This window comes from Carassius gibelio, chromosome B21 (assembly GCF_023724105.1).
Source record: "Carassius gibelio isolate Cgi1373 ecotype wild population from Czech Republic chromosome B21, carGib1.2-hapl.c, whole genome shotgun sequence".
Taxonomy (NCBI): Eukaryota; Metazoa; Chordata; class Actinopteri; order Cypriniformes; family Cyprinidae; genus Carassius; species Carassius gibelio.
This window is the reverse complement of record NC_068416.1, coordinates 27131794-27155753: the sequence shown is the minus strand read 5'-3', so window position 1 is coordinate 27155753 and position 23960 is coordinate 27131794. Positions and strand designations below refer to the sequence as shown.

At 39.2% G+C, this 23960-nt stretch overlaps 2 protein-coding genes across 6 annotated transcripts in view; one reads left to right on the top strand and one right to left on the bottom strand.

The window, feature by feature from the left end:
- Positions 1-11012, top strand: part of rab27b (RAB27B, member RAS oncogene family) — a 33873-nt gene extending 22861 nt beyond the window's left edge. For both annotated transcript variants that reach the window (XM_052588733.1, XM_052588732.1), the window contains exons 3-6: positions 1400-1485; positions 2199-2302; positions 7319-7442; positions 8215-11012. In XM_052588733.1, the coding sequence (XP_052444693.1) occupies positions 1400-1485; positions 2199-2302; positions 7319-7442; positions 8215-8401 (501 nt within the window). In that variant the 3' untranslated portion in view covers positions 8402-11012. The remainder of the gene's footprint in view (positions 1-1399; positions 1486-2198; positions 2303-7318; positions 7443-8214) is intronic.
- Positions 11013-11340: 328 nt separating this feature from the next.
- The window catches only part of LOC127986516 (cingulin-like protein 1), a 32442-nt gene continuing 19822 nt past the window's right edge, over positions 11341-23960 (bottom strand). For 2 of the 4 annotated variants that reach the window (XM_052588792.1, XM_052588793.1), the window contains exons 4-19: positions 23061-23525; positions 21581-21820; positions 19752-19847; positions 19409-19546; positions 18539-18631; positions 18188-18394; positions 18005-18109; positions 16973-17125; positions 16723-16890; positions 15760-15933; positions 15584-15673; positions 14701-14784; positions 14501-14619; positions 14307-14415; positions 13603-13766; positions 11341-12032 (exon numbers count right to left, since the gene is read on the bottom strand). In XM_052588792.1, the coding sequence (XP_052444752.1) occupies positions 11903-12032; positions 13603-13766; positions 14307-14415; positions 14501-14619; positions 14701-14784; positions 15584-15673; positions 15760-15933; positions 16723-16890; positions 16973-17125; positions 18005-18109; positions 18188-18394; positions 18539-18631; positions 19409-19546; positions 19752-19847; positions 21581-21820; positions 23061-23525 (2535 nt within the window). In that variant the 3' untranslated portion in view covers positions 11341-11902. The remainder of the gene's footprint in view (positions 12033-13602; positions 13767-14306; positions 14416-14500; positions 14620-14700; positions 14785-15583; positions 15674-15759; positions 15934-16722; positions 16891-16972; positions 17126-18004; positions 18110-18187; positions 18395-18538; positions 18632-19408; positions 19547-19751; positions 19848-21580; positions 21821-23060; positions 23526-23960) is intronic. The other 2 variants (XM_052588794.1, XM_052588795.1) reach the window with 1 other exon arrangement.

Sequence of the window (23960 nt, the reverse complement as noted above, 5' to 3'; positions counted from 1 at the left end):
TGTAATTTAATACTTCAACGTATTTTATTTCTAATATTTATTTTTTATTTCCACTTCATTTTAATTAACAAAAAATGTTTTTTTTAGAACATGTTTGAATTCACATTTTAAAACCCATTTTAAAACACATGTGAATTCACTTTGACAGTTTGGAGAGTTTCAGTGTCTTGGATTAAATGAATGTTTATGACTCACAGTAACACAAGATCACCGGCTCCTCATTGTGTGTGTGTGTGTGTGTGTGTGTGTGTGTGTGTGTGTGTGTGTGTGTGTGTGTGTGTGTGTGTGTGTGTGTGTGTGTGTGTGTGAGGATGTGCAAAGCATGTTTCCACCCACTGAATGAGCCTGCGCTGATCTGGAAAAGATCGATAATGAGAACGAGGCCTGAACTTCTCAAACACACTCTCAGTATGAATCATCTGAGCTCAGAAACACACATGAGAATCAGAGACACGTGTTCACATCACGTCAGGAACAATCCTCCAGTATTCTCCAGCATTAGAAACACAATCTCATACATTTATGACCCATAAACATGGGCTCCTTACAGACAGTAGTTTTCACATTTCCACATGATTATTTAGTGCCGGACCCAAATCCTGATTTATTTCTTTTTTTCTACTCACTACTGTTTTTTAAATAGTTTTCTTGTAATTTTTATTTCTTCTGTAAGCACACAATTATTTAGTGATGGACACATATTACAGATCTTTATTTATTTTTGTTAAAAAAAAAATATATATTTTTTTTTACTTACAATATTTAGTTTCTATGTAATTGTTAAATTAACTTTTTTTTTTTTACTTTAGGACTGTTCTATTTATTTATTTACATTTATTTTTTATTGTTTTATTGTACTATGTTAACCCATTTAAGCATATGATTATTTAGTGGCAAATACAAAATCTTGATTTATTTCAGATGTTTATTTATTAAAAATATTTTGTTTCTATTATTTGTTAAATTTATCTTTTTCTAATTTAGGAATGTTCTTTTTTTATATATCTATCTATTTATCTTAATCTACTTTTTGTGTCTTGTTTTTTCATTATAATATGTTTCTCCATGTACGATGGAGAAAGTCCTTTTTTTGGTGTGTTGTGTTATTCTCTTTTTCCTTCGGAGACTCTTTTAATGTCACGGATGAAGTGGGCAGGAAGACAGCGAGATGAAAGCATCTATCCCAGCATGCAATGCGGCTCAGGCAGATCAATAACATCATCAATCTGAGCTGAAGCGAGCATAAGTATAGCAGTTCCCCGGCGTCTGAATCATGTTGTTTAGAGTTAATGTTTCATGTTTTCAGTCTGACCTCGAGCCAGAACACCTTCAGAGACTCTGAATATCTGATGAAGTGAAGGTTTGGTGCTGATCTCTGCTGGTCTGTGTTGTTCTCCAGGTTTATACCACAAACAGCCCCAATGGAACCACAGGGAAGACGTTTAAGGTTCACTTGCAGCTCTGGGACACGGCGGGACAGGAGAGGTGTGCTCTTCCCTTCATAGTCATGATCACAGTCCCATAGTCTCCTGCTTTCCCAGGATCAGCTCCATCTGTGTCCTCTGGACCAGGGCTTTTCAATCTTATAGATGCCTTGGACCCCGAATGTGATCAACCACATGCAGTGGCCCCTTATCTTAACATGAAGAGTTCGTTTGCAAAAACAGATGCAGTTGGGTTATTTTGATTAGGTAAAAAAATGAAATACAGCTAACTAACACAATAAAAACATAACATAATAAAAAACAGTTATCGGTTTTTGCAAATAAACTCTTCAAATATAATCTAAGTATTTTTGTATTTTAAAATAATAGTTTTAAATATTCATATTATACATTTATTTTTAGATTATTTATATATATTATTATTTATTTTATTATTTATTAATGCCAATCTAATTATTATTATCTTTTTTATTTATATACTTATATAATTATATAATTATATTATTTTTATATTTATTTTTTATTATGTATTACAACTATTTGTTTACTATCTTTTTGTTTAATTTACTTTGTTTAATTTATTTTTTTATTTTAATTTTAATTTATTTAAAAAATAACTTTTGTTTTTTGTTTTTATATGTATTATTTATTTTTACATTGCACTGTATTCTCCTGATTTACTCATTGGTTTTCGTTGAGAGGCTCACACAGACTGGACACTGATCACAGATTGTGGTCTGTTCTCCGGCTCAGGTTCAGGAGTTTGACCACAGCGTTCTTCAGGGATGCGATGGGTTTCCTGCTCATGTTCGATCTGACCAGCCAGCAGAGCTTCCTCAATGTCAGGAACTGGATGAGTGAGTGACCGCAGACACATCACCACTCACCAGCACTCACCACCACTCACCAGCACTCACCACCACTCACCACCACTCACCACCACTCACCAGCACTCACCAGCACTCACCACCAATCACACCACTCACCACCACTCACCACCACTCACCAGCACTCACCACCACTCACCACCACTCACACTACTCATCACCACTCACCAGCACACACCACCACTCACCACCACTCACCAGCACACACCACCACTCACCAGCACACACCACCACTCACACCACTCACCACCACTCACCACCACTCACCAGCACACACCACCACTCACACCACTCACCAGCACTCATCACCACTCACCAGCACTCACAAGCATCACCACCACTCACCAGCACTCACCAGCATTCACCAGCACTCACCAGCACTCACAACACTCACCAGCACTCACCACCACTCACAACCACTCACACCACTCACACTACTCACCAGCACTCACACCACTCACCACCACTCAACACCACTCACCAGCACTCACCACCACTCACCACCACTCACACCACTCACCAGCACTAACCACCACTCACCAGCACTCATCACCACTCACCACCACTCACCAGCACTCACACCACTCACCAGCACTCACACCACTCACACTACTCACCACCACTCACACCACTCACACTACTCACCAGCACTCACACCACTCACCAGCACTCACACCACTCACACTACTCACCACCACTCACACCACTCACCACCACCCACAAGCACTCACCACCACTCTCCAGCACACACCACCACTCACACCACTCACCACCACTCACCAGCACTCACCACCACTCACCAGCACTCACCACCACTCACCAGCACTCACCAGCACTCACCACCACTCACTAGCACTCACCACCACTCACCAGCACTCACCAGCACTCACACCACTCACACTACTCACCAGCACTCACCAGCACACACCACCACTCACCACCACTCACAACCACTCACACCACTCACACTACTCACCAGCACTCACACCACTCACCACCACTCAACACCACTCACCAGCACTCACCACCACTCACCACCACTCACACCACTCACCAGCACTAACCACCACTCACCAGCACTCACCACCACTCACTAGCACTCACCACCACTCACCAGCACTCACCACCACTCACACCACTCACACTACTCACCAGCACTCACCAGCACACACCACCACTCACACCACTCACCACCACTCACACCACTCACCACCACTCACACCACTCACCACCACTCACCAGCACTCATAACCACTCACCACCACTCACACCACTCACCAGCACTCATCACCACTCACCAGCACTCATCACCACTCACACCACTCACCACCACTCACCACCACTCACCAGCACTCACCACCACTCACCACCACTCACACTACTCATCACCACTCACCAGCACACACCACCACTCACCACCACTCACCAGCACACACCACCACTCACCAGCACACACCACCACTCACACCACTCACCACCACTCACCACCACTCACCAGCACACACCACCACTCACACCACTCACCAGCACTCATCACCACTCACCAGCACTCACAAGCATCACCACCACTCACCAGCACTCACCAGCACTCACAACACTCACCAGCACTCACCACCACTCACAACCACTCACACCACTCACACTACTCACCAGCACTCACACCACTCACCACCACTCAACACCACTCACCAGCACTCACCACCACTCACCACCACTCACACCACTCACCAGCACTAACCACCACTCACCAGCACTCATCACCACTCACCACCACTCACCAGCACTCACACCACTCACCAGCACTCACACCACTCACACTACTCACCACCACTCACACCACTCACACTACTCACCAGCACTCACACCACTCACCAGCACTCACACCACTCACACCACTCACCAGCACTCACACCACTCACACTACTCACCACCACTCACACCACTCACCACCACCCACAAGCACTCACCACCACTCTCCAGCACACACCACCACTCACACCACTCACCACCACTCACCAGCACTCACCACCACTCACCAGCACTCACCACCACTCACCAGCACTCACCAGCACTCACCACCAATCACACCACTCACCACCACTCACCAGCACTCACACCACTCACCACCACCCACAAGCACTCACCACCACTCACCAGCACTCACCACCACACACACCACTCACCAGCACTCACCAGCACTCACCACCACTCACACCACTCACCAGCACTCACCACCACTCACCAGCACTCACACCACTCACCAGCACTCACCACCACACACACCACTCACCACCACTCACCAGCACTCACCACCACACACACCACTCACCACCACTCACCAGCACTCACCACCACACACACCACTCACCACCACTCACCAGCACTCACCAGCACTCACCACCACACACACCACTCACCACCACTCACCAGCACTCACCACCACTCACCAGCACTCACCACCACACACACCACTCACCAGCACTCACCACCACACACACCACTCACCACCACTCACCAGCACTCACCATCACACACACCCCTCACCAGCACTCACCAGCACTCATCACCACTCACCAGCACTCACACCACTCACCAGCACTCACCACCACTCACCAGCACTCACCAGCACTCACCACCACTCACCAGCACTCACCACCACACACACCACTCACCAGCACTCACCACCACACACACCACTCACCAGCACTCACCACCACTCACACCACTCACCAGCACTCACCAGCACTCACCAGCACTCACAACACTCACCAGCACTCACCACCACTCACCAGCACTCACACCACTCACCACCACTCACCAGCACTCACCACCACACACACCACCCACAAGCACTCACCAGCACACACCACCACTCACACCACTCACCACCACTCACCAGCACTCATCACCACTCACCAGCACTCACCACCACTCACCAGCACTCACCACCACTCACCACCACTCACCAGCACTCACCACCACACACACCACTCACCAGCACTCACCACCACACACACCACTCACCAGCACTCACCACCACACACACCACTCACCAGCACTCACCACCACTCACACCACTCACCAGCACTCACAACACTCACCAGCACTCACCACCACTCACCAGCACTCACACCACTCACCACCACTCACCAGCACTCAAAACCACACACACCACTCACCAGCACTCACCAGCACTCACCACCACTCACACCACTCACCAGCACTCACCACCACTCACCAGCACTCACCAGCACTCACACCACTCACCAGCACTCACCACCACACACACCACTCACCACCACTCACCAGCACTCACCAGCACTCACCACCACACACACCACTCACCACCACTCACCAGCACTCACCACCACACACACCACTCACCACCACTCACCAGCACTCACCAGCACTCACCACCACACACACCACTCACCACCACTCACCAGCACTCACCACCACACACACCACTCACCAGCACTCACCAGCACTCACCACCAATCACACCACTCACCAGCACTCACACCACTCACCACCACTCACCAGCACTCACCACCACACACACCACTCACCAGCACTCACCAGCACTCACCACCACTCACACCACTCACCAGCACTCACCAGCACTCACCACCACACACACCACTCACCAGCACTCACCACCACACACACCACTCACCACCACTCACCAGCACTCACACCACTCACCACCACTCACCAGCACTCACCATCACACACACCACTCACCAGCACTCACCACCACACACACCACTCACCAGCACTCACCACCACACACACCACTCACCAGCACTCACCACCACTCACCACCACTCACCACCACTCACACCACTCACCAGCACTAACCACCACTCACCAGCACTCACACCACTCACACCACTCACCAGCACTCACACCACTCACACTACTCACCACCACTCAACACCACTCACCACCACCCACAAGCACTCACCACCACTCTCCAGCACACACCACCACTCACACCACTCACCACCACTCACCACCACTCACCAGCACTCACCAGCACTCACCAGCACTCACCACCAATCACACCACTCACCAGCACTCACACCACTCACCAGCACTCATCAACACTTACAAGCACTCACCACCACTCACCATAATTCACAAGCACTCACCACCACTCATCAACACTTACACGCACTCACCACCACTCACCATAATTCACAAGCACTCACCACCACTCACAAGCACTCACCACCACTCACCATAACTCACCAGCACTCACAAGCACTCACACCACTCACCAGCACTCATCAACACTTACAAGCACTCACCACCACTTACCATAACTCACAAGCACTCACCACCACTCACAACCACTCACCATAACTCACCAGCACTCACCATAACTCACAAGCACTCACCATAACTCACCAGCACTCACCAGCACTCACCACCAATCACCATAACTCACAAGCACTCACACCACTCACCATAACTCACAAGCACTCACCACCACTCACCAGCACTCACAAGCACTCACACCACTCACCATAACTCACAAGCACTCACCAGCACTCACAAGCACTCACACCACTCACCACCACTCACAACCACTCACCAGCACTCACCACCACTCACCAGCCCTCAAAAGAACTCACAAGCACTCACCACCACTCACCAGCACTCACAAGCACTCACCACCACTCACCACCACTCACCAGCCCTCAAAAGAACTCACAAGCACTCACCACCACTCACCAACACTCACCAACACTAAATAGCACTAACCAGATTAACAGACTCACTGTAGACGGGATTCTCACTTACAGTGCTTGTTTTTTTCTTCTTCTTTACCTTTAACTTTTCCTCTTCTTCATCTACTTCATCCTCTTCTTTTCCAAATTCAATTTTCCTCTTCCTTCTTCATCTTCCTAATCTTTATCCTCTACTTCTTTTTTTTGTGTGGGCACGCACGCGTACGCGCACGTGTGTGTGTGTGTGTAGGTCAGCTCCAGGCAAACGCGTATTGTGAGAACCCAGATATTGTTCTTGTGGGTAATAAAGCTGATCTGAATGACCAGAGAGAAGTCCAGGAGAAACAAGCGAAGGAACTAGCAGACAAATACGGGTGAGTGTGTGTTTGTGTTTGTGTGTGCGAGGTGATGAAAACACAGTCATGCACTTCCTGTTGTGTGTAAAGACTAATGTGAAAACTAATGACTGTCTCTGTGTTGTTATTGAATCAGTCTGAGCTTCATCTGCTGATGCTGCTCTGTCATAAAAACGTCCGTTCTTCTGCTTGGCCGGATACAAACACATCATAATTGTTTATTAGCTATCATACCATTCTTCTGGTTTAAGCAGTAAATCATGCCACCGAGGCTATGGGTTAGATTCCCAAGCAATGCATCAACTGGTGAAATGAATAACTTGAATGCAAAGTTTCCTGGTCATCTGCCATTTTTTAAAGAGAAACAAATATTAGTAGTAAAATAAATAAAAATATTTTTAATTATTAAATATAGTAATGATTGCCTAAAATTGTAATTTTGTCTGCATCTTATTTACTTTCTTGGTGGTACTTAGTTACATTTCGGAACGTGATAAAATTTTTATGCCTGGATTAATTTGAAGACATAAAAGGTGGCAAAAATGTATTCACAAAAAAAAAAAAAAAACTTTATATACACACACACACATAACAGTATACATGTATATATAAACTGCTCAAAAAATACTTGTTTGTTACATTTTATTGTTAAGCGTTGCCTTTATTTTCAATTTCACATATCTATGTATGTGGATGTCTGTCATTATATAACAGAACATGTATTGTTTGTATGTGTGTGAGAAAATCCAGGTTCTTCTTCTGATGTTTGTCTTTGTCTCCTCTTTCCCAGAATCCCCTACTTCGAGACGAGTGCGGCGACCGGAGCGGAGGTGGACAAGGCCGTCCTGACGCTGCTGGATCTGGTGATGAAGAGGATGGAGCAGTGTGTGGACAAACCTTCGGCGGACGCACAAAACACCGACGGCAGCAGCAAACTGGACACCGCAGCGGCCGATGGGAAGAAGTGTGCGTGTTAAAGCAGCGACGGCACCCATCCGGATCCTCCTGGCGTACTGTATTACAGATGTGTGTGGACTGAGTCTTTGAGAGCTGTGGGACTGCCTCGTCATCTTTAATAACCCGTCCACATTTAGCCCAGATTATTACTGTCAGGAAATGCATCTGAAATATTCATATAGAGATAAAAACCTGATGTGGCCATAATCTGGAGTTGGACACTCATTATCTAAATGAATGTACATAAAAACTCAGAGAGAGCTGAACGACGTTCATACACTACCAGACAGAATTTAGAATAATTAAGAGTTTTTAGTGTTTCTGAAAAAAAAAAGTATCTTCTGGTCTCCACAGCAGCTTTTATTTGGTTAAAAATATAGTCAAAACAGTACAAATTTGAAAAATTATTATTGTTTTCTATGTGAATCTCTGTTTAAGTGTAATATATTTCTGTGATGCACAGCTGTATTTCCAGCATCATTCCTCCAGTCTTCAGTGTCACATGATCTTCAGAAATCATGAAAATATGATGATTTACTCAAGAAACATTTCTGATTATTAGCAATGTTGAACACAGTTAAGGCGCCCAAAATTTCTGTGGAAACTGTGATATGATTTTTTTCACCTTTATTTTGAAGTGCAGTAATATTAGTAGTAATTATTATGTCAAATTTGAGCTTATTTCAAGAATATGTGTATATCTTATTTACTTATTTATTGTATACATATATTAGTCATTTAAATGTTGCAAATTTAGGTGTAATTTTAAAATTAGGTGTAATTTTATATATATACATATATATATACACACACACAAACTGTAAAAAATGGATGCATTAAGTTGCTTAAAAGTGACAGTAGAGACATTTATAGTGTTACAACATATTTCTACTTTCTTCAAATAAATGCTTTTCTTTCGAACTATATTCATATGTGAATCCTGAAAAATAAAATGCATCACAGTTTCCACAAAACTATTACTGATAAGTGTTTTCAACATTGATAATAATCAGAAATGTTTCTTGAGCAGTTAATCAGCATATTATTCTGATTTCTGAAGATCATGTGACACTGCTGAAAAAACAGGTGTGCATCACAGAAATAAATTACACTTAACGCTAAATTCAAATAGAAAACAGCGGTGTTATATTCTTGTAATATTTCAGATTTTTTGCAGTATTTTTGATCAAATAAACAGGAGAGACTGCTGTCACAGAGTGTTGGCTTGAACCGAAGCCTGTGCATGACTGACGTGAGCTTGTGAATGTTTGCGTGTTCTTGCGTGTTCAAGCGTGTCGCTGCATGCGGTCACACGCGGCTGACGTCCAAACACGATCGATCCCCAAATCAAACGCTCCATACAGAGCTCTGGAGAAACTGGAAGCATGGATGTTGCATATTCACGTCTCAGTCCTCTTAGCTTGTGTTCAGATTCATGCAAACAAGTGCAAATGAATAGCTGGAGATGTGCGGTGTGTTTCTGTGTTTGAAATCTGGGAAACTAGCTAAGTAATGCAAGTAAAGATCATATTTCACCCTAAATTCAAAATCGGTAGGATGTTTCACATTGTGACATCATATTCATGATTTTTTTTTTTTATTAGTTTTTCTGGAATAGTTTTTAAATATTTTTTTCTCATTTCTGTGTGTGTGTTTTAGTTGTAGTAATTAAAATTTTATGAAAAAAAAATCAATTAAAAAGTTTTTTTTATTTTTTTTTATTAAATATTGAAATTGTTGCATTGCAAACATTTATTAATGAAAAATATATGATTATTTTTGGTCTTTTTGGGGTGAAATATGACCTGAACGTGTTCTTGTACAAATCACCTTTTTTGTGAATGTCATGGATATCTCATATTTCACCATAGATAAAAAAAAAATCCATTCACATTATCTCTATTCCAAATTTCAAAAAATAAAAAAAAGTCAATTTATTTTTCATTCTCACAAAATATCATAAACACGATAATGTTTAAATCTGCAAAAAAAAAAATGCTGCATAAATACTATGGATGTATAAATCACAATTTATGTTTTTTCAAAAATTTTCATCACATTTGTGAAATTACAATCCAAAAAAATGTAACTTAAAATAAGTTTAATATTCTTAGTGCATATCAAGTCTTATATTTGTCTTGTGAGTTTGGGGTGAAATATGAGCTGGTTTGGTTATGGTTGTACTGGGATTGAGATGGTTAATTCTGTGCTAGTTTGATTTGATTTCTATCTTCTGGTGCCAAACTTTAACTCATCGTGTGCCATAATCACATCATGGAGCATGGTGATGTCTGATCATGAAGATCTCTGGAGCGCTGCATCGTGTTTCTACTGAACTCCTGCTTGGCTTGACTGAGCTTTGCTGTTTTACTGGTTTAGTACCTCGTGTGGTTTCAGGAATGGCTTTATGAGCAGTGATGTTGTTCTCTTGACGTTTACACTGAAGGGTTTTCTCTCCTCGTGCCTGTAAAGATCTACTGACCAATGAAACGCTGCCCGACTCTTTTACTGCATCACGGTACAGAAAACAACACAACCGGTTAAAAAAATTAACTCTTCGGTTTCCTTTGAGAGCGTTTATTTTTTGTTATGCGTGCAACATGTTACTAAAGAATAAAGAGGAAAAAATCATCTCGAGTTTGAATGGTCCATTTCTGAATGAGGAATATATAGAATTCTCAAATGCATTTTAAAATATACTTCAATATGTATTTTTCAAAATACACATACAATTATTATTATTTTTTTTTTTTTAAATACATTTCAAAATAACAGTTTTTTCATCAATATACAGTATATATATATATATATATTTATATATATTATTAAAATGCTAATTTTTTCAGATAATGACTTGTATTCTCCGACAAGGGAGACATAAACTAAACTTTTTTGTCATTTTATTAATTGACAGTTAATGCCAGTTTTTTAAGTTATAGACCAAAAAAAAAAAAACATCTTGGTTTATAATATTTTATTACCATGCGGTAGTACACATGAACACCCTGGAGCAGAAACTGCTGCTGTATTTCAGAGACACACAGCATCATCAACACTTAATAAACAGGATTCCCTAAAAACCTTCAGCAGAATACAATCAGCACAGGTCCATACATCAGCTGTCCTGATCGCTGAACGCATGCAAATCAATCTCAAACACTTCATCACTTCATAATCTCCATTATATTAATATATGCATAATGTAAACGGCTGATTGAACTGAAAATAACAACAGAAACAGAAAGGAGAGCTTGATAGAGAACTAATGCACGCGGAAGCTTACTGTAACCAGGTTTGGCAGAGTCTCCTGAAAGAGCTTCTCAATAAAACCCTAAGAGTGTCAGTCCACAGGAAAGAGCTTTCCCACAGTGTTTTCCACTTCCTGTTCACGCAGAGCTTCTCTGGATCCGGTCTCTCTCATGAGACCTGGACTCAAGTGGTTTGTGTGAATGTTTTGGTTTGAAGTCTTTGATAGTTGAGGGGAAACAGCAGGTTTACAGGGGGATTTGGCTGGGGTCCAGTCACACCTGAGTGATCTGCTTCTCTGTGGGTTGGGACTCACTCTGTTGCTTCTCTTCCTCTTCTTTACCAACATCATCCTCACTCAGGTTCAGATTCAGGCTTTCAAGAGTGTGTCTGGACTCTTTCCTCCTGCAGGACAAATGAACAAAATAACATTAACATTACCCCGAGGCCCCATTCTTCAAAACACTTATAAATCATACAGAGTTGGGTTTCTGAGAAAGAAAAAATGCACAAAGTTTCCTGCGAGGGCCAGGGTTAGGTCTAGGACTCTCACACACAGTTTGTACAGTATAAACACCATTACGCCTATGGTATGTGCCCACAATTCACAAAAATGTGTGTGTGTGAGTGTGTGTGTGTATATATGTGTGTTTGTGTGTGTGTGTGTGTGTGTGAGGGTGACTTATGAGGACATAACCCATGTCCCCATTTTTCAAAACACTTATAAATCATACAGAATGAGTTTTTTTGAGAAAGTAAAAATGCACAAAGTTTCCTGTGAGGGTTAGGTGTAGGTGTAGGGTTGGTGAAGGGCCATAGAATATACAGTTTGTACAGAATAAAAACCATTACACCTATGGGATGAACACACTTTACACAAAAACAAACATGTGTGTGTGTGAGAGAGAGTGTGTGTGTGTGCATGAGAGAGTGTGTGCTTGTGAGCGTGAATGTGTGAGTGAGTGTGAGCGTGTGTGAGTGTGTGAGAGAGTGAGTTTGTGAGCGTGTGAGAGTGAGTGTGTGAGAGTGAGCGCATGTGAGAGTGTGAGTGTGTGAGAGCATGTGTGAGTGAGAGCATGTGAGAGAGTGTGAGTGTGTGAGCGTGTGAGAGCGAGCGCGTGTGAGAGTGATTGTGTGAGCGTGTGAGATTGAATGTGTGTGAGTGTGTGAGCGTGTGAGAGCATCTGAGAGTGAGCGTGTGTGAGTGAGAGAGCATGTGTGTGCATGAGAGAGTGTGTGCTTGTGAGCGTGAATGTGTGAGTGTGTGAGTGTGTGAGAGAGTGAGTTTGTGAGCGTGTGAGAGTGAGTGTGTGAGAGTGAGCGCATGTGAGAGTGATTGTGTGAGCGTGTGAGATTGAATGTGTGTGAGTGTGTGAGCGTGTGAGAGCATCTGAGAGTGAGCGTGTGTGAGTGTGAGTGTGTGTGTGTGTGTGAGCGAGTGAGAGTGAGCGTGTGTGAGAGTGTGAGTGTGGGCGAGCGCGTGTGAGAAAGTGTAAGTGTGTGTGATCTTGTGAGACTGTGTGAGAGCGCGCATGTGAGAGAGTGAGCATGTGAAAGTGAGCGCGTGTGAGAGATTGTGAGAGAGTGTGTGAGTGTCTGTGAGCGTGTGTAAGAGTATGTGAGTGTGTGTGAGAGTGTTTGTGTGTGAGCGTGTGATTGTGAGTGTGAGAGTGAGCGTGTGTGTGCATGTGAGTATGTGTGTTCTCTTGTTTTTGTATCATATCAGGACACAACTCTGTATAATGACATGGGTATGACACAGGTATTACAAGGAGAGGGTGACTTATGAGGACATAACCCATGTCCCCATTTTTCAAAACACTTATAAATCATACAGAATGAGTTTTTTTGAGAAAGGTTGGTGTAGGGCGATAGAATAAACAGTTTCTACAGAATAAAAACCATTACACCTATGGGATGAACACACTTTACACAAAAACAAACGTGTGTGTGTGTGTGTGTGTGTGTGTCTCACTTGTTCTGCAGCTGGTGGTCCAGTACTTGTCTCTGCAGACGGCTGTTAGTCTCTCTCTCCTCCATCAGTTCTCTGTGTGTCATTCGGTGCTGGACGTCCCGTCGACTTGCCTCCTCCTCTGCCTCGTTCAGCTGCCGCTTCAGTGAACGGATTCGCTGATTCATCTGAACACACAGAACACACAAAAAACACTTCTTAAATAATAAATATGAATTTTGCAACTTTTTTCCTTGTAATTGCATGTTTATAGCTTACAATTACCTGTGTATTATTATTATTATTGATTTGTTTTAATTCTGTGGAGGGAACTAGTTCCCCACTGATGTTTAATACTACAGTAAGTTTTGTGGGTTTGTTCAAACCACTAACACTATGAGAACAGCACTACAAAATGTATTTTTCTCTGTAAAAAATAAATAAATAAGAAAAAAAAATATATATATATATGGGTATAAATCCCTGAAATCACATTGAAAATCTGGGATTGAAAATAGTCATTTCTATTTATTATGTCATATATTTCATAATTGTGCAGCAATTCTTTGTGAGTGAAAGAGTTCGGTTTAGTTTTTTTGCTGAATTCTCAAACTGATTATTTTTCAGTTTGTCACTCTTTGTTCATGTGTGTGTGTGTGTGTGTGTGTGTGTGTGTGTGTGATGCTGTGTCTCCCTCTGCTGGTGTGGATGTGTCATCTTCATCATACCAGCTCTCTCTGCTCGCTGGAGATCTTGTGCTCCTCCTCCATCTGCTCCGTCAGCTCCAGGATCTTCTTCTCCAGTTTGCTGATGGTGTTGCTCATCACTACTTTACTCCTGAGGAGAATCACAGCCGACCCATCATTCAGACTGTTATTAGCTGAAGTATTATTAGATATTACAGTGATGAAGCGTGTCTGACCTCTCCTCGGCTCTCAGTGTGTTCTCCAGTTCTCTGGCTTTGATCTCGGCTCTGTTGATGGAGTCCACCTCCACTCTGTTATTCTGCAGCTCCTCCATCTCTCTGCGCAGATCCCGCAGCTGAACACAGCATCAGCATCAGTACTGCAGATATACTCAATTTCAATTACTCTATTGATATATTATCACACACACACACACCTGTCTCTCCAGGATGGCCTTGTCACCCTCCAGCTGATTGTTGAGATCTTTCTCCTGGATGAGCTTCATCTGCAGCTGCTCCGACTGAGACACACACACACACACACACACACACACACACACACATCAATAGAATTTCTTAAGCCCAAATTAAAAAATTTAGTTTAACTTGATGTACTCAAAATAACTAAATAATTTTATAAAAATGCACAACAAATTTAATAGAACTTTTAACTAACATTAAAATAAAAAGTAAATATAACATTTTAATTTAATATATTAAATTAAACACTATACAAGTGTGCAGTACTATACTAGTGTTTTTCTTTTCTGACGTTTTTTGACACAATTACATAAAATGTTTAATAATTGAATGAAACAAATGTAATTAATAAAATGTTGTTAAATGATATACATTTCATGGTTTTAATTAAAGTTTAACAAAAATGTATTTTTGGGCCGTATAAAATCCATTTAATTTTACCCAAATTCTGTGTTTACATTTTTTTTTTTATAATTTGGTTTAACAGTTTATTTAATTTTAATAATAATAATAAAATCGAAAAAAAGCCAAATCAATTCAATCCATAATTTCTTAAAACGTTTATGATAATAGGAATCAAAATATTGACAATGTAAAAAAAAAAAAAATCTATTTTTTTTTCTTATGAAGTTTTGATGTTGGTCTCTCGGTGTTTATTTAATTTTAATAATAATAATAAATTTGAAAAAAAGCCAAATCAATTCAATCCATAATTTCTTAAAACGTTTATAATGATAGGAAAAAAAATATTGACAATGTAAAAAAAAAAAAAATCTAATATTATTATATTTTTCTTATGAAGTTTAGATGTTGATCTCTGGGTGTGAAGCGGTTTCTGACCTGATCCAGAGCTCTCTTGTGTTTGGCCGCCGATCGCTGCTCGTTCTCCTGCAGCTCCTCCAGATCTGCCTCCAGATCGATGATCTTCTCCTGAAACACACACAGATGCGTGCGCTTCTGTCAGTGGAGCTCGTGTGTGTGTGTGTGTGTGTGTGTGTGTGGCGTCAGCGCCGTACCTGAGCCAGCTTCAGCTGTTTGGAGAGCTCGTCTCGGGACTGTCCCAGCGTCTGCAGCTCCATGCGCAGATCCTCCACCGTCCTCTCGGCCTGTTTACACTGCAGCTGAACACGCTCTCGCAGCTGGATCTCCTCCTCCAGCGTCTGCTCCTTATCACTCAGCTTATACGTCACCTGACACACACACACACACACACATTTCATATTGATTATTATTTTATTGCTGTTTTATTTTTATTCTTTGTTCTTGTGCTCCAGTAATGCACTGCATCTTTTGTCTTGCACATAAAATGTTAAATGCTTTCCAAAAATTACTAGTAATGTCATTTAATTTTGTAATTTTTTTATTTAATTATTTTTTATTTTAAGTAATTTTTGATTTAGTGGTTTTGGCATTATTACTATTATTATTATGAAATATGTCTGTGTATTTCTTAAGTTTTTTAATACTTTCTTTCTCTTGAAATAAAAGGAGTTTGAAGTTTTTCTTTATTATGTTTTTATTTTTTATTTTATTTCGGATTTCTTTTTTCTTTTTTATCTTTAGTTAACCCCGCGCATGACTCTACAGTACTACTGTATGATACACACTAATATTTAAAAGCCTGCCATTGATACAGTTTGATAATGTTTCTGAAAGAAGTCTCTTCTGCTCATCAAAGCTGCATTTATTTGATAAAATATATTGAAAAATTGTGAAATATTATTACAATGTAAAACATCTGTTTTCTGTGTGAATCTGTGTTAAAGTGTAATTTATTTCTGTGATGCTCCGCTGTATTTTCAGCATCATTCCTCCAGTCTTCAGTGTCACATGATCTTCAGAAATCAGAATAATATGTTGATTTACTCAAGAAACGTTTCTGATTATTATCAATGTTGTGCTGCACAATCTTGTTTCATCATAACTGCATGGCAGTACTGATCTCTCTGAGAAGTGATATGGATGTGTGTGAGTCGCACCTCTCCCTGCAGTCTGCTGACGATCTGTGTGAGGCGCAGCAGCTCCTGGTCCTTCTCCAGCACGCTCTCCTCCAGCTCCTCCATCCGCAGCTGAACATCAGCTCTCAGCTTCTGCTGCAAACTCAGCTCCGCTCGAGCCTGGTTCCCCTCCTGAAGAGCCTCTGCCAGCTGACACAGAGTAAGAGTGTGTGTGAGAGTGAGAGAGTGTGTGAGAGAGAGAGTGAGTGTGTGTGTGTGTGTGTGTGTGTACCTCTGTCTCCAGTCTGGACACAGTGTTGCTGAGTTCCAGAGCTTTCTTGGCCTTGGTCTCCTTCTCCAGCTCCAGCTCCTCCAGGTTTCTCTCGGCGAGCCACAGTTTCTCTGACACAGTCTGACTGTGTTGAGTCTGTTTCTCCAGAGCTTCCTGAAGAAAGCACACACACACACACAGAAGATCAGCTTGAGAATACCTCCCAAATAAAGGCCAACAACAGTTATATTCATTCATTTTCACGCAGCAAATAAAGCCCAGATGAGCAGCTTCCAGTAACTAGTTACTTGATGTAAAATGATATTATTATTTAATTTTACATTTTGCTTATTAAATGTCATTAGCTTTTGAAACGCATTTAGCATTTTTAGGGTTTATTTGCATGACAAAGCTGCAGTGCATTACTAAAGCACAAAAACAAACAAAAAACTAATAAATAATATATAAATAATAATAATAATAAAAATCCAATTAATATAATAATAAAAAATAATAAATAATACAACAAATGACCTTTTGTTTTATGAACAAAAACTTTAAATAATAAGAAATATAACAATATAAATAATACACACAAAATAATATAATAAAATAAATAAATAAATAAATGTACAATAATGTAAGAATAATAAAAAAATTATATACATATAAATGTAAGAATAAAATAAATAAAACTAATTGCCATTTTTTTATGGTTATTTCAGGATATTATTTAATTAATTTAACCTTTTTTGACATTACGGTTACATTCCTGAAAAGTCTTTTTATGGGGTTTATAAAATAAACAATAAAATATATAAAAATAATAAATATGAAAAAATCAAATAATAAATAAATATTACAATAATAAACTAAATAATATAAAAAATGGAAATCACAAAAGTAGAAAAAATAAAATGCTAAAAAATAAAAACTATAATAATACAATTAAATGAACATAAAATAATGATAAAATATATTTTGTATTATTATTTTGTCTTTGAAAGTAATGAGAAGCATATTTATTTGTGATGTAAACGCTCTTTTCCGCACCTCAGTGTCCTGTATTTTGTTCTTGAGCGTCTGCTGCAGGAAGTTGAAGGCGTATTCCTGAGTGTTTGCCTCGACCATCACCTCGCGCGCCTCCTTCAGCTCTATCTGCACACACACACACACACGTGTTGATGACCTGCGAGCAGTGGGGTGTGTGTAGGGTGTTGTAGGTGGTGTCTGTACCTCCATCTTTCTGAAGCGCTCCTGCATGACGTTGTTGTTGCTCTCTAGCTCCACGATCTTCTCTCGCAGACGGTTGGTCTCGCCCTGCATCTGTGTGTTCGTCCGCAGCAGATCTTCGTTGTTCACCAGCAGACCTCGCATCTCGAAGCGGATCTGGTTCCTCTCCTTCTCCATCTCGATGCTCTCCGCTTCCAGAAACTGGTTCCTCTGCAGCACATGAACAGACGGGTTAAAGCTAATGTGCATGGATCCTGACCTGGACATCAGTGTATTCATAAAGGCATATGACCAATTGTGCATAACATGTGAATTAAAGTGTGTTTTATGGATGAGTGTGTGTTGCACACGTACCCTGCGACAGTCGTCCAGCTGTTTGGTCAGCTCCTGGATGAAATCCAGTTTGTTCGGCTGGTTGTTTCGTTGCATGAGTTGACTTGGAGTCGCCTTCAAGAGAGAAAACATGAGGTTTAATGAAAATCATCCTCTGGGACATAAAGGTGCTCAGTGAATAAACATCTGTTTATTGTTTTATTGCTTTTAATTATTTAATAAATAAGTGCATTTAATAAATTATTTATTGTATTATTTGTTAGAAAACCTATATAAAATGTAACAGATACAATAAATATAGTTTATTAATGTTGTTTGAATACATATTACATTTATATTTATATGCATTATTTATGTAGTTTTAATATTAATTGATTTCTTTCTTTCTTTCTGTTTTTATTTATTTCAATACAAACTGATCACTTTATTTTGTTTATTTTAATATTACATTTATATTTATGTATGTTGACTGCATCTTTATATAAATCTTTATTTTTAATCTTTGTTTATACTGTATTTACATATATTATTATTTATTTTATTTTAATATTTTGATTAATATTTAGATTTTTGTTTATTTTTGTTTATTTTTATTTATTATTTGGTTTTTAAATTATTTGCATTTTTCTCAAAGTTTTAGTAAATTTTAATTACAGTAAGTTTGTTTTGTTGACTAGTTTTTTAGTTTTCATATTTATATACAATATTCAGTATTAAAAAAATATATATTTTCTAAACATTTTTATTTATAGTTTGAAATTTTGAAACAGATTGAGACAGAATCAGTTATATTTATTTATTTATTTTAATTTTTTCAGTTAACATGCATATAATTGTAATATAAATTGATTGGTTATTTTATTGACTCGTATGTATTTGCAGCAGACTCACGTCTCGTCTGCGGGGCAGACTGTCGTATCCGTGGACTCGTGTGCGCTGGTTCATAGCTGGACTGCCAACAGGACTCACACTTCTGTTCAGACCAAACAGGTTCATCTCAGAGAAGGTGGGTGACATCACTTCCTGTGTCTGACAGACCAATCAAATCACAATCAGAGCACTACAACCTGAATTCATCTGAAGTCAGAGAAGCCGATATAATTCTAATAGAAGTAGACAGTCATTGTTGAAGAGAGTGAAGTGTTGTATGTGAGGCTGTAGGACACACACACACACGTTCTGTCCACTAGAGGGACACACACTCACTAGCATCTGTGTAACTGAGTTTATTCACCTTGAAGTCAGACATTCTGTTGATGGGATTGTAGTCCAGTGAGAGCGTTGAATACGGACTGTTGAAAACTCGGGGAGGACTTTCAAAGCCACCCATCTGACAGAAGACAGACACATCACTGTACTGTTAGAGCATGGCATAATATAAAGAATATTAATACTAATAATTCCTGTAAAATTGAAAAATAGTTAGCCTAAAATAAAACAAAACTGCTTGTATTACAATAATAGAATTAACAGGTTATATTAAAATTATGCCAAAAATTTAATTCTAGATATAAATTATAACTTTTGCTGTGACAGATATTTCATATATATATTTTTAAATAGTATTAAATATAAACATGTGTATATATTAATAAATAATGTATTGTTTCATTTAATGCAAAATATATATATTTTTCCAATTATTTTTTAAAACATGCAAACCAAGCACTGCATAACTGTTGTGGAAGAATTGACCAAAATATTGCAAAAAGCATTAGTTTCTATCATATTAATATCACTGAGATGCTATTAGAGTTTATTATTCATTTTATAGTTTTCTACTCTGCTATAATATGCTATACCCTACTCTACTCTACCATTCTATACCATATCATACTATACTATACTATACTATACCATACCATACTATACTATATGATACTATACTATACCATACCATATCATATCATATCATATCATATCATACTATACTATACCATACTATACTATACTATACTATACTATACTATTCTATACCATACCATACCATACCATATCACACAATACTATACTATACTATACTATACCATATCATACCATACTATACTAAACGATATTATACCATATCATACCATACTATACTATACGATACTATACCATATCATACCATAAGATACTATACCATATCATACTATACTTTACTATACTATACTGTACTATACTAAATCATACCATACTATACTATACGGTACTATACCATATCATATCATATCATATCATATCATATCATATCATATCATATCATATCATATCATATCATATCATATTATACTATACTATATGGTACCATACCATATCATACTATACTATACTATACTATACTATACTATACTATACTATACTATTCTATACTATACCATACCATAATACCATACTATACTATACTATACCATATCATATCATACCATACCATACCATACCATACTATACTATACTATATTATACTATATTATACTATATTATATCATACTATACTATACTATACTATATCATACCATACTATACTATACCATACTATACTATACTATATCATACCATACTATACTATACTATACTATACTATGCTATACTATACTATACCATATCATATCATACCATACTATACTATACTATACTATACTATACTATTCTATACTATACCATACCATAATACCATACTATACTATACTATACCATATCATATCATACCATACCATACCATACCATACTATACTATACTATATTATACTATATTATACTATATTATATCATACTATACTATACTATACTATATCATACCATACTATACTATACTATACCATACTATACTATACTATATCATACCATACTATACTATACTATACTATACTATGCTATACTATACTATACCATATCATATCATACCATACTATACTATACTATACTATGCTATGCTATGCTATGTAATAGACAAGAACGCATTTTGGTTTTAGGTTTAGGGTAAGGTGTTGATCCACTACAAATGTTGACTGTACTGTACTACACTATGCTCTTTACTAACATTTAAATTACTCACTAAGGCAGTAATTAGATGTTTTGACTCACTCTGTCCGACATGCTGTCCCAGTCCCGGGATGAGAGCGACTCCATGGATCCGCGCATCATTGAACTGACCCTCATCAGATTCCCGTTGCTCCCGCCGCCGTCCCCCGACCCATTGGAGCGGCTGGAGCCGTTGGAGCCCAGGAAGAGCTGGTACCTGGGGTTGGGCCGGACTTTGGGGGTGGTGGGCTCATCCTCGGACTGAGGGCCGCTGCGCTGCTGCTCGCCGTTAAGAGTGGAATGCTGGGTAAGAAAGAGAGAGGCATGAGAGACAATTAAACATTAAACTACGAAAATCAAGCTCAGCGTCATGAATCAGAACACAAACGAGTGAGGACAGAGCTGCTGTTTCAATCATAAATCAACACACAGTAATTATTACAGCAGATCAGATGCATGTTGTGTTACAAACACTGAGAGATACAACAAACACACACATCTGAAGCACACACATCATGCACAAGGCTATTACACAACTAACAACAAAAGTTCATTACTTGTTTCACTTTCAGCTATAACAATTTTTGTTACAATTTGATTATTTCAGTGTATTATGTGCCATTTAATTTAGCTTTTATTTATTTATTTTTATTAATGTACACTGTCCCTTACGGAAAAAAATACATAAATAAATACAAACATAAACAAATGCAAAAAAAGAAATGTAAAAAACAAACTTATTTCATTTCAGCTACTTGCCCAGGCAATATTTATCCTTTTTATTTAGTTTAACTTGATGTACTAAAATAACTAAAACTGATATAAAACTTAATAATAATAATAATAACAATGAAAACACACAACAAAATTACTAAACTTTCAATAAAAAAAAAAAAAAAAATCAATAAAACAAATATAAAAACAAGATCAAAATAGTAATAAAAACTTCAAATAAACAAATATAGTTAACCTTAATAAAATAACAAAATAAATTAATTAAACTAAATTAAAAATAATAATAATAATAATTTCAGCTACTTGCCAAGGCAACATCTTATTTTCCTCTAACTTATCTTGACTAAAGGTGATATGAAATTTAAGAAAAAAAAACTATACGGAAATAAATAAATATATAATAATAATAATAATAATAAAATAATAAAAATCACAATTCCTAAAACTAAGTAAAAAAATAAAAAAATAAAAAATAAATGAAAATAAGTAACAAATATAAAATTACCTAAATAAATATAAAAGATTAAAAGGGAAATTTAACAATAAAAATGTATTCAAAATATGACTGTAAATATAAAATAACAGAATCTCACTGATAGTGAATCAACAATACTGCGCATGCACAGACAAAAAAAAAGAGAAGAGTTTGTATTAGTGTGGGCTGATTGATGAAGCGCGTGTCTGAAATCAAAGGCTGTGATTGGCTGACTGCAGCAGATTCATGTGTGTCAGGACTCAGATTGACAGTGAAGCAGATCGGCCGGCGGGACGAGACGGGTCCGAGAGCGAGAGCGGCTCAGACACTTACCAGACCGGGATCAGAGACAACAACAGCTTTGTCTTTGCTGCGCCGGGACGATTGTTTTTTATCATCGCTCTTCTTCTGCTCTTCTGCGTGGCGTTTCTGCTCAGAGCTTTCTTGTGTTTCCGGTTCGGACGGTTCACCAGAGACCGGGTTCTGGTTCTGGTTCTTCCCTCTCTCCCTGCTTTCATGTCTCATTTTCCCAGAATCCTGTGCGCTCGTGTCGTGCCGTTTGATCTTGAGCGAGCCGAGGCGCGGCGGTGGCGTCGGCGGCCCGTCGAACCTGTATATAAGATCTTTAACACTTCCAGATCGCGTCAGATTGGATCCAGTGATCAGCGGCGTCTTCTTATTGGCCGTCCAGATCCAGTCCTCGTCCTCCAGCGCTAGGCTCCGCGCTTTGGACGATCTTTTCTGAGCATCTGCATTGTGTTTGGAGACACGCACTGATGCGTCTTCCCTCTCTTTTCCCTAGAAATACATCACTGATTCAACACACACTAGACTGCATTCGCTTTTCTGAAGAAATGTTCTTCGTTTCACCCACTAGAGTTACGCAACTGTGATAATCCTGAGTGAAAACACACGAAACACCCTTCAAACGTGTGCATTCTTTCCATAAAAAGCACACTAGTTTTTTTGTGTTTGCATGTAACATTAGCATGCATCTCAAGTTATTACTGAAAACTGGTATACTTTATTAGTTTCTGCCTCAGTTCGGTCACAAAATCTTTCTCTGCTGTTGTTCAAGGGTTTGTGGACAACAATAATAATGCATGAATGCATAGTTTCAAAATCTATGAAAAATAATGTGCAATTAATTTTTTTTTAATGCAAAGTAATTCCAAGTAGTTATTTTCTTTCTGGTGTGACAAACACATGACAAAAATATTGAAATAATGTGTA